The 13,964-nt window shown below is 35.0% G+C and overlaps 1 protein-coding gene across 1 annotated transcript; it reads right to left on the bottom strand.

The window, feature by feature from the left end:
• Positions 1-1,690: 1,690 nt before the first annotated feature.
• On the bottom strand, positions 1,691-11,060 carry actc2 (actin, alpha, cardiac muscle 2). The gene is given in 8 exon segments (NM_001002066.1): positions 1,691-2,047; positions 2,125-2,306; positions 4,791-4,982; positions 5,069-5,230; positions 7,701-7,785; positions 8,018-8,257; positions 10,304-10,448; positions 11,018-11,060. Coding segments are annotated over 7 exon segments (1,134 nt in total). The 5' UTR covers positions 10,433-10,448; positions 11,018-11,060; the 3' UTR covers positions 1,691-1,903.
• Between the last annotated feature and the right edge of the window lie 2,904 nt (positions 11,061-13,964).

The following is a 13,964-nucleotide window of genomic DNA, read 5'->3' on the forward strand; positions in this document are numbered from 1 at the left end:
TCTAAGATAAGCTTTTTCTGATTAAAAAAAAAAATTAAATAAAAAAATAAATAAAATAAATAAAAACTACCATCGCATGCAGGGACCAGCTTGGACAAATATTTTCCTCATCTGCAGTTCAAATAGGATCTGAATTTCCACATACGGAGATGAATGGAACTCCCAGCTCCCGGACTATTCCCCATTGGAAATGAATGACTTCCGGTCTTTCGTTTGTCGTGTGCAGTGGAAAGGCAGCTTCAGAGGAAAAACTCAGTTTAATTTCAAACTACAGCTGATCAAATCATTAAAAAACAGGTGACTTTTTGAGTCATTCTATCTTCTTTATATGATAGTGCTGTATTTATACCACAGGAATCTAGTAGTGTTTGCTTTTCTTTGGCTTTTTTGGGGTAATTATTGTGATTTCCCGATTGCAACAGAGAAATACTGGGATATCTCTGTAGACTGATACCATTTCATGCTGTTCAGTTTTATAATCTTAAAATGTCAGCACCTGTTTTGTCATTACTTCATGCTAGAGAATCATTTAAACACTAGCTCTAAAGTGATGTTGGTTCAGCTGCAGATGTGAATGAAGGGTGGAAGAAAGTAGTTCCTCATTCAAAAGGATTTTGAGACTCTCTGTGTTTAAATTTTTTGTTTATATACATGATTATGCCATCAAACTGTTGTTTAAATGCAATGTCACACTTGTAGCAGTGTAATATGGCTGTATATCATCACTTTTGGGACACTAAGACACACTTCCCACCAGTGTCGATAGAGAGCCACACTGCTACTTGTGTATATATTCATTCATTCTATTGTCGGCTTAGTCCCTTTATTAACCCGGGATCGCCACAGCAGAATAAATCACCAACTTATCCAGCAAGTTTTTACACAGTGGATGCCCTTCCAGCCACAACCCATCTCTGGGAAACATCCACACACACTCATACACTACAGACAATTTAGCCTACCCAATTCACCTGTATCACATGTCTTTGGACTGTGGGGGAAACCAGAGCACCCGGAGGAAACCCACACAAAGGCAGGGAGAACATGAAAACTCCACACAGAAACACCAACGGAGCCAAGGTTCAAGCCAGCGACCCAGCGACCTTCTTGCTGTGAGGCAACAGCTCTACCTATTGTGCCACTGACTCACCCTCGTGTATACATGAGGCAGTGGCGCAGCAGGTAGTGCTGCTATATATATATATATATATATATATATATACATATATATATACATATATATATATATATACATGTATATATATACATATATATATATACATATATATATATATACAYATATATATATATATATATATATATATATATATATATATATATATATATATATATATACATATATACATATATATACATATATATACATATATACATATATATACATAAATAAATATATATATATTTATATATATATATATATATATATATATATATATATATATATATATATATATATATATATATATATATATATTTTTTTTTTTTTTTTTTTTTTTTTTCTAAATGACCAAGACATCAAACATTTATAAAAATAGTTGTCTTTGTAAAAAAAAAAAAAAGGACCCAAATGCATTATTTCAGCATTATTTTTAATTTTGTATGATGCATTAATAGAGGATTTAGGACAATTTTGAATATAAAAAAAAATATTTCCTCAAAGTTTTTTTTTATTATTGTTTATTTAAAAACCAATAAATATTCACATACAAATTAATTTAGGAACAAGTACATAACTACAAAAAATGTGCACTTTGGTGTAAACATACTGTACAAGGAAATATAAAGGCAAAAACTGCCTGCATGCATAACATGCGGAGGTAATGTTAAGAATTTGAGCAGGTTATCATTCAAAATCAGTAGCGTATCCTGGGCATCATTACATTTAGAAGCACTTTCTATGGACGATGGATGGACCGGCCTCATCATATTCCTGTTTGCTGATCCACATCTGCTGGAAGGTGGACAGGGAAGCCAGGATGGAGCCACCAATCCAGACTGAGTATTTGCGCTCAGGGGGAGCGATGATCTGTGAGAAGGAAGACGGTTGTTATCATACATCTACATGCTTGTCAATAAGACAGGAAAGTTTAAGAAATGCTGTACCTTGATCTTCATGGTGCTGGGGGCCAGAGCTGTGATCTCCTTCTGCATACGGTCAGCAATACCTGGGTACATGGTGGTGCCGCCAGATAGGACGTTGTTGGCATACAAGTCCTTACGGATGTCAATGTCGCACTTCATGATGCTGTTGTAGGTGGTCTCATGGATGCCAGCAGACTCCATACCTTTAGTAGGCAAAAGAAGCAGTTGTTAAAATATCTGTTTATTAAAAAATAAAAGCAAATGCCAGATAAAAGACTAAATTGCTAATAAAAAATAATAATAATACTAGCCCATACAGTGAAATTTATATTATAGTTTACAAATATATCCCAAGTGACTTTTTAACAGAGCAGGGATATTTTATATTTGTCTTTTATATTTCATGTCTTTTAGGTTGCTCGGAGTAAAAGGCAGTTTTATTTTCACCTTTAGGGTCAATATCACTAACCCCCTTATGAAATTATTATATTTGATTGACTACAGAATGGCGATGCAGTGGCGCAGTAGGTAGTGCTGTCGCCTCACAGCTGGAAGGTTGCTAGTTCGAGCCTCGGCTGGGTAAGTTGGTGTATCTGTGTGGAATTTGCATGTTCTCCCTGCATTCATATAGCTTTCCTCCAGGTGCTCCGGTTACCCCCCATCCCCCCCCCCCCCCCCCCCCCAAACCCCAGTCCAAAGTCATGCAGTTCAGGTGAATTGGGTAGGCTAAATTGTTCATAGTGCATGTATGTGTGTGAATGAGTGTTTATGGGTTTCCCAGTGATGGGTTGTGGCTGGAAGGGCATCCACTGCATAAAACATGCTGGATAATTTGGCGGTTAATTCCGGTGTGGCGACCCCAGATTAATAAAGGGAGTAAGCTGAAAAGAAACTGAATGAATGACTTGAGAATTAATGGTTCATTCTGCTCTGGTGACCTCTGAAATAGAGAATAAGCCAAAGGAAAATGAAAGAATAGCTACAGAATAAACCACTGTTGTCCAATTGCTTGCCTAATTAATACAACTTGGCATAATTAAACTAGTTAAGCCTTCAAATTGCAATTCATGCTAATTACTAGAATCTTACAAAATGACGAGTGCAATATTATGTGCTGTCATCATGTAAAAGACAAAGAAATTGTTTTTAGAAATGAGTTATTAAAACCAAGTTTTAAAATCTGCACTTGGGAAATATTTGGAAAATAAAAAACTATTTTGCCTTACAGTAACATATATAAATAATAAAAGAAATATGAAAATTGCTTAAAGAAATTACTTTACTTACTACATTTTAAATGAAAAAAAAAAATCTTAAACATCTGAAATATTACAGCAAATATAAACTGAATGACTACGCTCTGAAATAAATAATAGAAGAGTTTAGATGCAAAAACCTCTAAATGCTGTTTGATATTTTCTTCTAAAACTAATATTTTTTGTCTGACTCTTGTATGTACTAATTTTTCTTTTACAGTGATGGATAAGTTATTTGTATTGCCTTTAAAGCTAAATAACTGAACATAAACATAGGAGGCTAAGAAAAATGCAAATTTTAAAAACACATTTAGAGGTTTTTGCATCTGATTGCTTCAATTTTAGATAAAACTAATCAAAAAGTAACAATAAATACAGTAGTCTATATGTATTATTCCTTCTAAACTAGTTTAGGACAACACACAATATTATCATACTTGTCAGTATGACAGTTCTATCTTACAGTTTTTACAGTTCTATCCCGCTATCATCCCGTAAAGGTATTTTCTCATATTTCTCCCGTATTTTCAGTCTTTCTCTGAAGAGTGGCAAATAAACATTAAAGCACCAATCCTCCCTATATGCAACCCATACCGCCTTGCTCTTAAATGTGAGTCTGTTCTGTGCTTTCGCTTTGTTTAGGCATGAAAAAACTTTGAAACAAATATAAAAACGGCGGGATTCCCTTTTCTTTTCATTACAGGTACTGTCTCGTCTTCATAATCCTCAAAACAGCCATACAGTGGTGCATAACTGTCAGCAGATGCACTCCATAGTGATAAACAGACGCTGTTTCCCAAACGGATTCTGTACACGTGATTTGAAGAGGAACGAAAGTCTGGGTTTTGAGTGCGTGTTTGAACAGACATATACACATAATTATCAATAATAGTATCTAAAGATGTTGATCTTGGTGGGGAGTTTTTCAAACACAACTAATTTTGTCCTAAATGAGCATAAAAAGTAAGGAAAGAAATTGAATGCTTTCATTATGTTGTTAGATGTGTGCATTTTTAAAGTGACACATCTGTTAATGTAATCAAACAGAACAAAATCTAAATAAGAGATTCATTCATTGCACTTTAATCAGAATGTGTAAGTTATGCAGTGAAGCAACGGCTAATGAGATTTGATAGCTTGATTCTATTTCATTATAAAAGCTATTAATTTTAATAAGCTGAAGTGTTTGTATTTGCTGCTAATATACTATTTATTTTTTCTTTTGTAAATAAAAATAATAAAACATATTACTGACCATTTAAATGTTTATAAACAATGAAACAGCTCCAGAAGAACATATTTAGTAATGTGTGGAATTTTAAAAGGGGGTCAAGGAAATCCCTTATTATGGTGGGCATATCCCTTACTTTCACATCCCAATGTTGACAGGTATGAATATTAAAGATGGATAAATTAAATAATATCACGCACCAATGAAGGAAGGCTGAAATAGGGTCTCGGGGCAACGGAAACGTTCATTTCCAATAGTGATGACCTGGCCATCAGGCAACTCGTAGGACTTCTCCAGAGAAGAAGAGGAAGCAGCAGTGGCCATTTCATTCTCAAAGTCCAGAGCTACGTAGCACAGCTTCTCCTTGATGTCACGCACAATCTCACGCTCAGCTGTGGGAAGCCAATTCCAGTGTTAACCGAATATTAGTATAATATAAAGTGCAATACATGGTTTAATAATGACAGCTTATTCATACCAGTGGTCACAAAAGAGTAGCCGCGTTCAGTCAGGATTTTCATCAGGTAGTCAGTCAGGTCACGACCGGCCAAATCCAGACGCATTATGGCATGGGGCAGAGCATAACCCTCGTAGATGGGAACGTTGTGGGTCACTCCATCTCCAGAGTCCAGCACAATACCTACAAACAACAACAAAAAGTGAGCTCCCCTGCTCTTTCAATCTTGATCAGTGTTTTCTAAACCTGTTCTGATTGGAGGACTACAGACTTACAGCCAGGGCCGGAGTGGGACTCTTTTTCAGCCCTGGAGTTTCAAGCCTTAGAACGGCCCACCTCAGTTCACCACTGACTATCTTAAAATAAGGTCATTTCCAATTCAGTTTCTAATTACACTATCACGTCTTTTTTTGAGAAAACAGCTGTTTTAGAAACTTCAAATGTTCAACAACCCTTACAGTATTATATGTCTTAACAATAAAAATGAAAAAAAAAAAATCTTTATAGACCTGGACCAAACCCTGGCTGGCCATGTCATAACCTAACATGCTAACCACTGTACCACAACAGCTGTACATTGAATAGTGACTTATCTTGTTATATCATCATTAACCTGCAGGCTGCATCTTGCTCACGAGGCTACGAGAAAATAGATAAAAAGAGCAGAGCTTCTGTAAAATAATAAATAAGAAGGATGTGGTCAAGTAAATAAATAAATTATATTTAAATAGTGTAACTGCTGAGAGCAACAGATTCTGGAGCTAGGGACACCGGCCCTCTAGGCCAAAAAATGGACCGGCCCTCCGGGAATTCTCCTGGTCCTCCCGATTAGCCAATCTGGGTCTGCTTACAGCTCTAACTCTAACAAGAATGAAATATTGAGAAGTAGAGGGATGTTCGAGAACTTGTCCCAGGGATGGTACAACGGCTGCAGCATATGTGATAATCAATAGTGGAAAGAGTACTGAAAAATCATACTTAAGTAAAAGCACTTTACTTGCCTAAAAATGTAGTGCAAGTAGAGTAAAAGTAGCCTTTTTCAAAAAATACTCAAGAGTAATAATGAGTAGTGAGTATTTCGCTGTAAAAAGCTGATGCATTTACATGTAATTTGTGCATGTGTGTAAACTTAATATTCTGTATTGTGTTTAGTTATTGCCCAGCAGGAGGCACACAACGTCATAAGATGTTAATATTACAGTAGTTTAGATTTAAGTTCTGTCGGGTGACCAAAATTTGATGTCTAGTCAGCATCTAAGGACAATGTTATTTTGACGTCCAATAATGTCATTAAACCACATTGATATTTGGTTGATTTTAGGTCAGTGACCAAAATCCAAAGTCGATCCAACATCTTAAACCAGCAACATATTGACATTAAATACTGACATTTATTCATCAGGTATAGCATTCAAAATCCAACGTCTAATAGAATTTATAGTGGTAACGTCTACATAACGTAAAGCTATAACATCATCAGATGTTGATATTTGGTTGGTTTTAGGTTGGGCATTGACTTTGGCCTGATGTTGAGTTCTGAAGTCAACCCTATTTTTATTTCCAAAAAAATGCAACATTCCCATGATGTTAGGGTACAACGTCAAACTTGTGCCTGTTGGGTGTTTAAGGCCATTTCGTCAACATACAGTAAACATCCATCATCTTCTCATCAGTGACCAGTCTCTGGATCAATGCATGTAAAGATTTTGGGCATCTTCTTGGACACTTTTACTGCTTCCAAAAGGTTTGCTGCATTTATAAAGCGCCCTTGACTTGAGGTAGTACATTCTGAGGTGATTTATCTTCTATGTGCGCTCTGATTGGACTTTAATTACAGGACTGACTTTGCTAATTCTCATAGACAAGTAATAATGAAATAGTGACTGCAGATTGAAGGAAAATAATTCTGTAAAAGTACAGACACAGCACTAAAAATATACTCAAGGGAAAGTAAAAGTACACATTTTTAAAACTACTTAATAAATTACAATTCCTTGAGTATTTGTAATTAGTTACTTTACACCACTGATAATAATTTACAAGTTTAAAATTGAATTTCATCAAATTGAAGGCATATATGCATATTTGGCATACTGTAACAGAGGACGGCTCTAAGTTTACATTTTTGGCTTGAAGCCAGAGTATATTGAGTGCTGCTTGAAAACTGTTCTGGGACAGAAGTGAATTAGCTATGTTTATGTATATAGATCTCAAATCATGCTGGCTACACAATCTAAACATCTTCCTCCCAAACTTTGTCGAAGTCATTTGATCCGACTGAAGAAGTTATGTCGTTCCATACACAATCTTGGAACTTAGGTGTCATTTATACATATGCTTCTTTTAAAATAAATGTTATTTTATAAAGCAAGCATTTCCAAACTAAAGCAGGGTCATTATCAGTATCAAAGCACTCCATTTTCGCAGGTTAAAGATGATTGTAAGAAATTTGTATGATTTTTAGAACAGCATGAAAGCCTACCCCTAACATAGGTGTCATCGAGGCATGGTCAAACGAAACTAATGAGATTTCATTTAAATTTGTCACTAAATTAACTACATTTAATATGGTTACTTGTCATGAGATTGTGTTGGTCCTGTGCAATCTTATAAGGAATGTGGTATTTTAGTTCATGTCTTCACAAACACTCACCAGTGGTACGGCCAGAAGCATACAGTGAAAGCACAGCCTGGATAGCCACATACATGGCCGGAACATTAAAGGTCTCAAACATGATCTGCAAATTAAACAACACAAACAACAGGTTAAGTCATTTAAGTATTTCTGCATCATTTTAAGTTTGTAGAGTTGTTGCTAGATGCTAGAGGCTATGATCTTTAGCCTCCTTGGTAGAGCAACAGACCCTCATGCAGAAGGTCGCCTGTTCGATATCAGCTCGAAGCGGGTTGGGTGGTGTAAGACCGTCGGGGTTACACATGCACATTTTAAAGATTTTCAAGCAGGATTACCTGTGTCATTTTCTCTCTGTTGGCTTTAGGGTTAAGTGGAGCCTCTGTGAGCAGCGTAGGGTGTTCCTCAGGGGCCACACGCAGCTCATTGTAGAAGGTATGGTGCCAGATCTTCTCCATATCATCCCAGTTGGTGATAATGCCGTGCTCAATCGGGTACTTCAAGGTCAGGATGCCTCTCTTGCTCTGGGCCTCATCACCCACGTAAGAGTCTTTCTGTCCCATACCTACCATCACACCCTGTTCAGGACAAGATGATGTCAAAAGTTCAGTACATACAGTATTTGCATTATGCATTTGGCAACAACATTTATTCAATACAACTAATGGTATATAGAAGGGAATCAATCACTTGACCTTGGCTATGTGTTCTACTGTTAAACTAAATTCATTGTAGTCTCAGCACTAGCTGACAGCTTAAAACTGGCATTATGGCAAACCCCTCATATGGAAGAAAAATCCATATAACTAAAAAAACGCATTAACATGTATTATGATCAACCTCCTGGAGTGTTTTTATTCTTTATCAAATATTTCCCAAGTCTTATATTCTTATACTGTGAAAAATTCCTTGCTCTGTTAAACATCATTTGAGAAATATTTTAAAAAGAAAAAAAAAGTATTTAAAATTCAAAGGGGGGCTAATAATTCTGACTTCAACTGTATATATTTATTTTGGAGAAAGTTTTGTTTCTTTTAGTTTAGCTGGAATAAATATATATTTTTTATTTTTAAATGAAAGTCAAATGTATGTTTAAGGCATGTTTAAATTAAGGTCAATATTATGAGACTTCTCAAAAAAAAATATTTTTTTTTGTTGCAGAACAAACCATGTTTGATCTGCCTAATTAACATAACTTGCCTATTAACCTAATTAACCTGGTAGGTTACAACAATGCTTAGCGAATGTAAAAAAAAAAAAAAAAAAAAAGAAAGAAAAGAAAATTAAACTGCCTAAAAAGATCAAATAATAAATCTAACTTTCAAAACTACAAAACTGCTCAAACTATCAAATAATAAATCAAAATTCATTCTCAAACGAGAAATCAAATGTATTTGATATTTAATTTTCATGAACAACTAAAAATCCTGTAAGATTTCAAAAACGAGTCAAATGCTCAAACTATGATTCAAATAAAGGAACCAGTTTCCTGATCACATACACAGCTGGAAGTTCATGATGGACTACTTATTAGGACACCATTTACAGACTCTTGGCTGAGTCTTGTTTTTTTTTCCCTGTGAGTCATTATAAAGCATTTTCCCTGTTTGTCCTGCCATGTTTTGATCCTTGTCTTGTTTACCGTCATTGTTTTTTTGCCTCCTGTCTTGTTTCTAATAAATGTTTTGTTAACATTTGTCTCTGTTTTTTTTTTTCCCCATAATGTAATACTTTTCATTTAAGACATTTTAGATCAGTGCAACTGATGTTTTCAAAAGTCAAGTAAGCAAGAAAAAGTGAAAGGAAATATAGATTGAGTTTTTTTTTTTCTGTTCACTCAACTTCAGGCATTCGTTTTGTAAAAAAAAAAAAAACATTTTCACTTGGCACAGTTTAAATGGTTTTGTTATAGCGTAGCTGACCTCTCCAAAAAACAAATAACCTTATGTTACCCCAACAAAATGTTTTTTTTGTAATACTGACAAAAAATTTTAGGTCAGTGCAACTGATATTTTCAAAAGTTGAGGAAACAAGAAAAAATTAAAGGAAATAAGGATTATGTTTTTTTTGTACTAGTCAGTTAGTTTTGCTGTGTTTTTCTCCCTGCGTTCGCGTGGGTTTTCTCCGGGTACCCCCACAGTCCAAAGACATGCGGTACAGGTGAATTGGGTAGGCTAAATTGTCCGTAGTGTATGAGTGTGTATGTGTGAATGTTTCCCAGAGATGGGTTGCGGCTGGAAGGGCATCCGCTGCGCAAAAATGTGCTGAATAAGTTGGCGGTTCATTCTGCTGTGGCCACCTCGGAATAATAAAGACACTAAGCTGACAAGAAAATGAATGAATGAACCTGCATGTGTTGCTAATGGTTTACACTCTGTAAATTACTTTCAAGTTTCCTACATACATTTTTTTTCTATAAGAAGTCTCAAGGTTTCAATGTATATGTTCATAAAAATGATGCAGAACAAAACACATTGTGATGTATTTCTTTACATGAAGTGATCCATAACCAATAGGGAATGGAAAAGAGTCCAGACCTTGTATGTGTGAAGCTCTGGCTAAGTGAGACTAAGTTTAATGAAAGTATAATGTTGCTATCTTGCATTAAGAAATAAACATTGTACCTGGTGGCGAGGACGACCAACAATGGAGGGAAAGACAGCACGAGGAGCATCATCTCCAGCAAAGCCAGCCTTCACCAGGCCAGAGCCATTGTCACACACAAGAGCAGTGGTCTCATCGTCATCACACATGGTGTCAGCTGGGGTTCTGGGTGAAGATCAGACACACAACTGTTAGAAAATTCTGTGAACATACATGACAGTTTGTTTGCATTCCAGCCAGGGTTGTGTTTTCACTTCATTATAAATCATATTGATCTAAAACAATTGTCATTAATGACTCTATGATTTAATGTCCATAAAATGTCTTCATTGGATATTATTATTTTGCTGATATATGAATAATTATTTGACTGTGTAACAAAATTAATCATACTATTGTATTGCTGCAAAAAAAAATAAAAAATAAAAAATCTTATTGGGTCTTTATTTTTAAGAGAGCAGTTTAGTAATTCATGCTGCTGACATGCTTGTCCTTGATTGACTTCTCCTCATAACAAGGTTTTAAAAGTAAGAAAATTAAAACTTCACTAAAATTCAAAGTCAGCAAAGTATTCTTAACTGGCAACTCTAAGCCTCTGAAAGGTTTGTTTAGCTCAAGTCAATTACTTGCATTGTAATTCCAGCCATATAACTGACCTAGTTTAAATCCTAGCATTCAGAAGATCATCCCATTAAATGAAGTCTGACATTTCTGAAAGCTTTAGCTGTACTTACCAGATCAGCACCAGGAGCTGGTTCCCTTGGAGAGTGAATGGTAGAAAGCGCCTTGAGTCACGGCCAATTTATAGACACTGAGTGGCCCTGGGTCGCTGGACTTCCCTCTCCATATTTGGTAGCCCGAGCGCCATTGAGAGCGGAGTGGCCATGAATGGAAGGGCGCAGAGAGGAGAGCCCGAGACCCGCGCTAGGCTTTTCGTCCTGCGCCCATGTATGGAGACTTGGAGAAAGACGCGGAAAGGCATCGCAGGGGGCGAGTGATGTCATTATTAATCAACGCGGAGCACACTGAAATACCATAGAAATGACATCCCGTAAACTCTGCATGTCATAGCCTATATATACATTTGAAGTCCGAATTATCAGCCCCTTTTCTTTTTTGAATATATCCCAATTGATGTTTAACAGAGCAAGGGAATTTTCACAGTATGTCTGATAATATTTTTTTTCTTCTGGAGAAATTCTTATTTGTTTTATTTCGGCTAGAATAAAAGCAGTTTTGATAAAAAAAAAAAAAAAACATTTTAAGTTCCAAATTATCAGCCTCTTTAAGCTATATTTTATAGTCAACAGCAGTGGTTCTTAAATTTTTTCATCAAGTACCACCTCAGAAAACCCTTCAAGTACCAAAATAATAAGCATTATTGAAATAAAGTAGCGTAGTGGGCACAGTGAAGCAGCTACAGCTCTGTACAGTTCAACAATGAGTCGGATTATTTTTTATTATTAAGAGTATTATTGTCAGCCACTTTAAACATTATAAATTGTTTAAACATTAACACTGTAATGTGCTTATACGTAAAAAAAAAAAAAAAAAAAAAAGTCAAATTTTAATTTAAATTGTGCTTTTAAAAGTAAAAAAATGTTAGGTTACTATTCTTAAAGTTAAAAAAAAAACTGTACTTAAATGTGAAGTATAACACTTAGAAATATAGGCTACATGTCATCATATTCATATATAATCATTTTTTATACATTTTTAATATATGTATCTACATATGACATATTTGATTCCTCAGCGTATCTAATGAAGCCCACATACCACTTGTGGTACACGTACCACAGTTTGAGAACCACAGGTCTACAGAACAAACCATCATTATACAAAAACTTGCCTACTTACCCAAACCTGCCTAGTAAACCTAATTAACCTTTAAACCTTAAAATGTCACTTTAAGCTGTATAGAAGTGTCTTGAAAAATATCTAGTCAAATATAATTTACTGTCATCATGGCAAAGATAAAATAAATCTGTTATTAGAAATGAGCTAATAAAAAAAATATGAATTATGTTTGTCATACACACTGAAATTGGGCACAAAATAAACAGGGGGGCTAATCATTCTGACTTTAACTGTATATAAATCATACAACACGCTCTTTAAACAACAAATAATCCACCATTTACACTAAATGTTGTCTTTTTAATTTCGAAATGAAGATGAATTCTAAGGGTATAAAGGGTTAAAAAGAGAATTGTATGTAAAATAATACTATAGTAATGTGTAGGTTATATAGTATACTGTTTTTAAGCCATACAGTTTGTTATACTGTATATATTATAGTACTCAGAATTTACAGCACTTGGTTCAGAATACTGTAACAATAGTGAAGTGATACACTGTAGGTACTGTTGTGTACTTTAGTTTTACTAGTGTATTGTGGTATAATATACACTAAAGTTGGAGAAAATGCAGTACATTTATTGAATTTCTTTTCAGCTTAGTCCCTTTTTAATCTGAGGATGCCACATCGGTCGCTGTGGCTTGAACTATCTATCTATCTATCTAAATTCATTTTCTTGTCGGCTTAGTCCCTTTATATATCCGGGGTCGCCACAGTGGAATGAACCGCCAACTTATCCAGCAAGTTTTTACAGCTGCAACCCATCTCTGGGAAACATCCACACACACATTCACACACACACTACAGACAATTTAGCCTACCCAATTAACCTGTACTGCATGTCTTTGGACTGTGGGGGAAACCGGAGCACCCGGAGGAAACCCACGCAAAGGCAGGGAGAACATGCAAACTCCACACAGAAACACCAACTGAGCCGAGGTTCGAACCAGCGTCCTTCTTGCTGAGAGGCGACAGCACTACCTACTGCGCCACTGCCTCACCATCTATCTATCTATCTATCTATCTATCTATCTATCTATCTATCTATCTATCTATCTATCTATCTATCTATCTATCTATCTATCTATCTATCTATCTATCTAAAGTCAAATATCATATCAGTATGTGATCTGACAATATAAATGTACAAATGCCCTATTCAGACCCTATTAAGTCTTTCATCCCCTATTGGTTCTCAAACTGTGGTATGTGTACCACCAGTGGTACACAGGCTTCCTTCAAGTGGTACACGGAGTAATAATTATAGTAAAAAAAAACAAAAAACACTTTTAACCCTTTGGCGCGTGCAATAAATTGATTTTAATAAGCTAAACCTTTTATTTTATTTAAAATTTTCTGTTTAAAGCTAATTTCCTCCCTATATTTGTAATGGTTGTTGGGCTTGTATTTTTATATCCCAATGTTGACAGATATAATCACTTGCTTTTCTGAAACTAATAGCCTACTATAACGTGCAGTAGGCAGATCTTATTTCTAATTTAAATATGTAAATCCAATTCATGTATCTGAAATACAAGTTAATGTTTAGATTTCAAAGAAATGCAAATATGTTATATATACATGCAACATATTTTAAAATTTATTTATTTAGAGTTTATATATGAATATGATAACATATAGCTTATATTTATAAAAGGTTTTGATAAATAGGATACTTTATGATAATACTTTACATTTAAGTACAGCAGATTTCTTTTTACTTTTTAAGAACATTTTTTAAATAACTTTTTTTAATTGTACCGTAAACTGAAGAACATCTCTACCGTATTTTTAACGATAGATTTCTGGCAACCACAGCT

This window comes from Danio rerio, chromosome 20 (assembly GCF_049306965.1).
Source record: "Danio rerio strain Tuebingen ecotype United States chromosome 20, GRCz12tu, whole genome shotgun sequence".
NCBI lineage: Eukaryota > Metazoa > Chordata > Actinopteri > Cypriniformes > Danionidae > Danio > Danio rerio.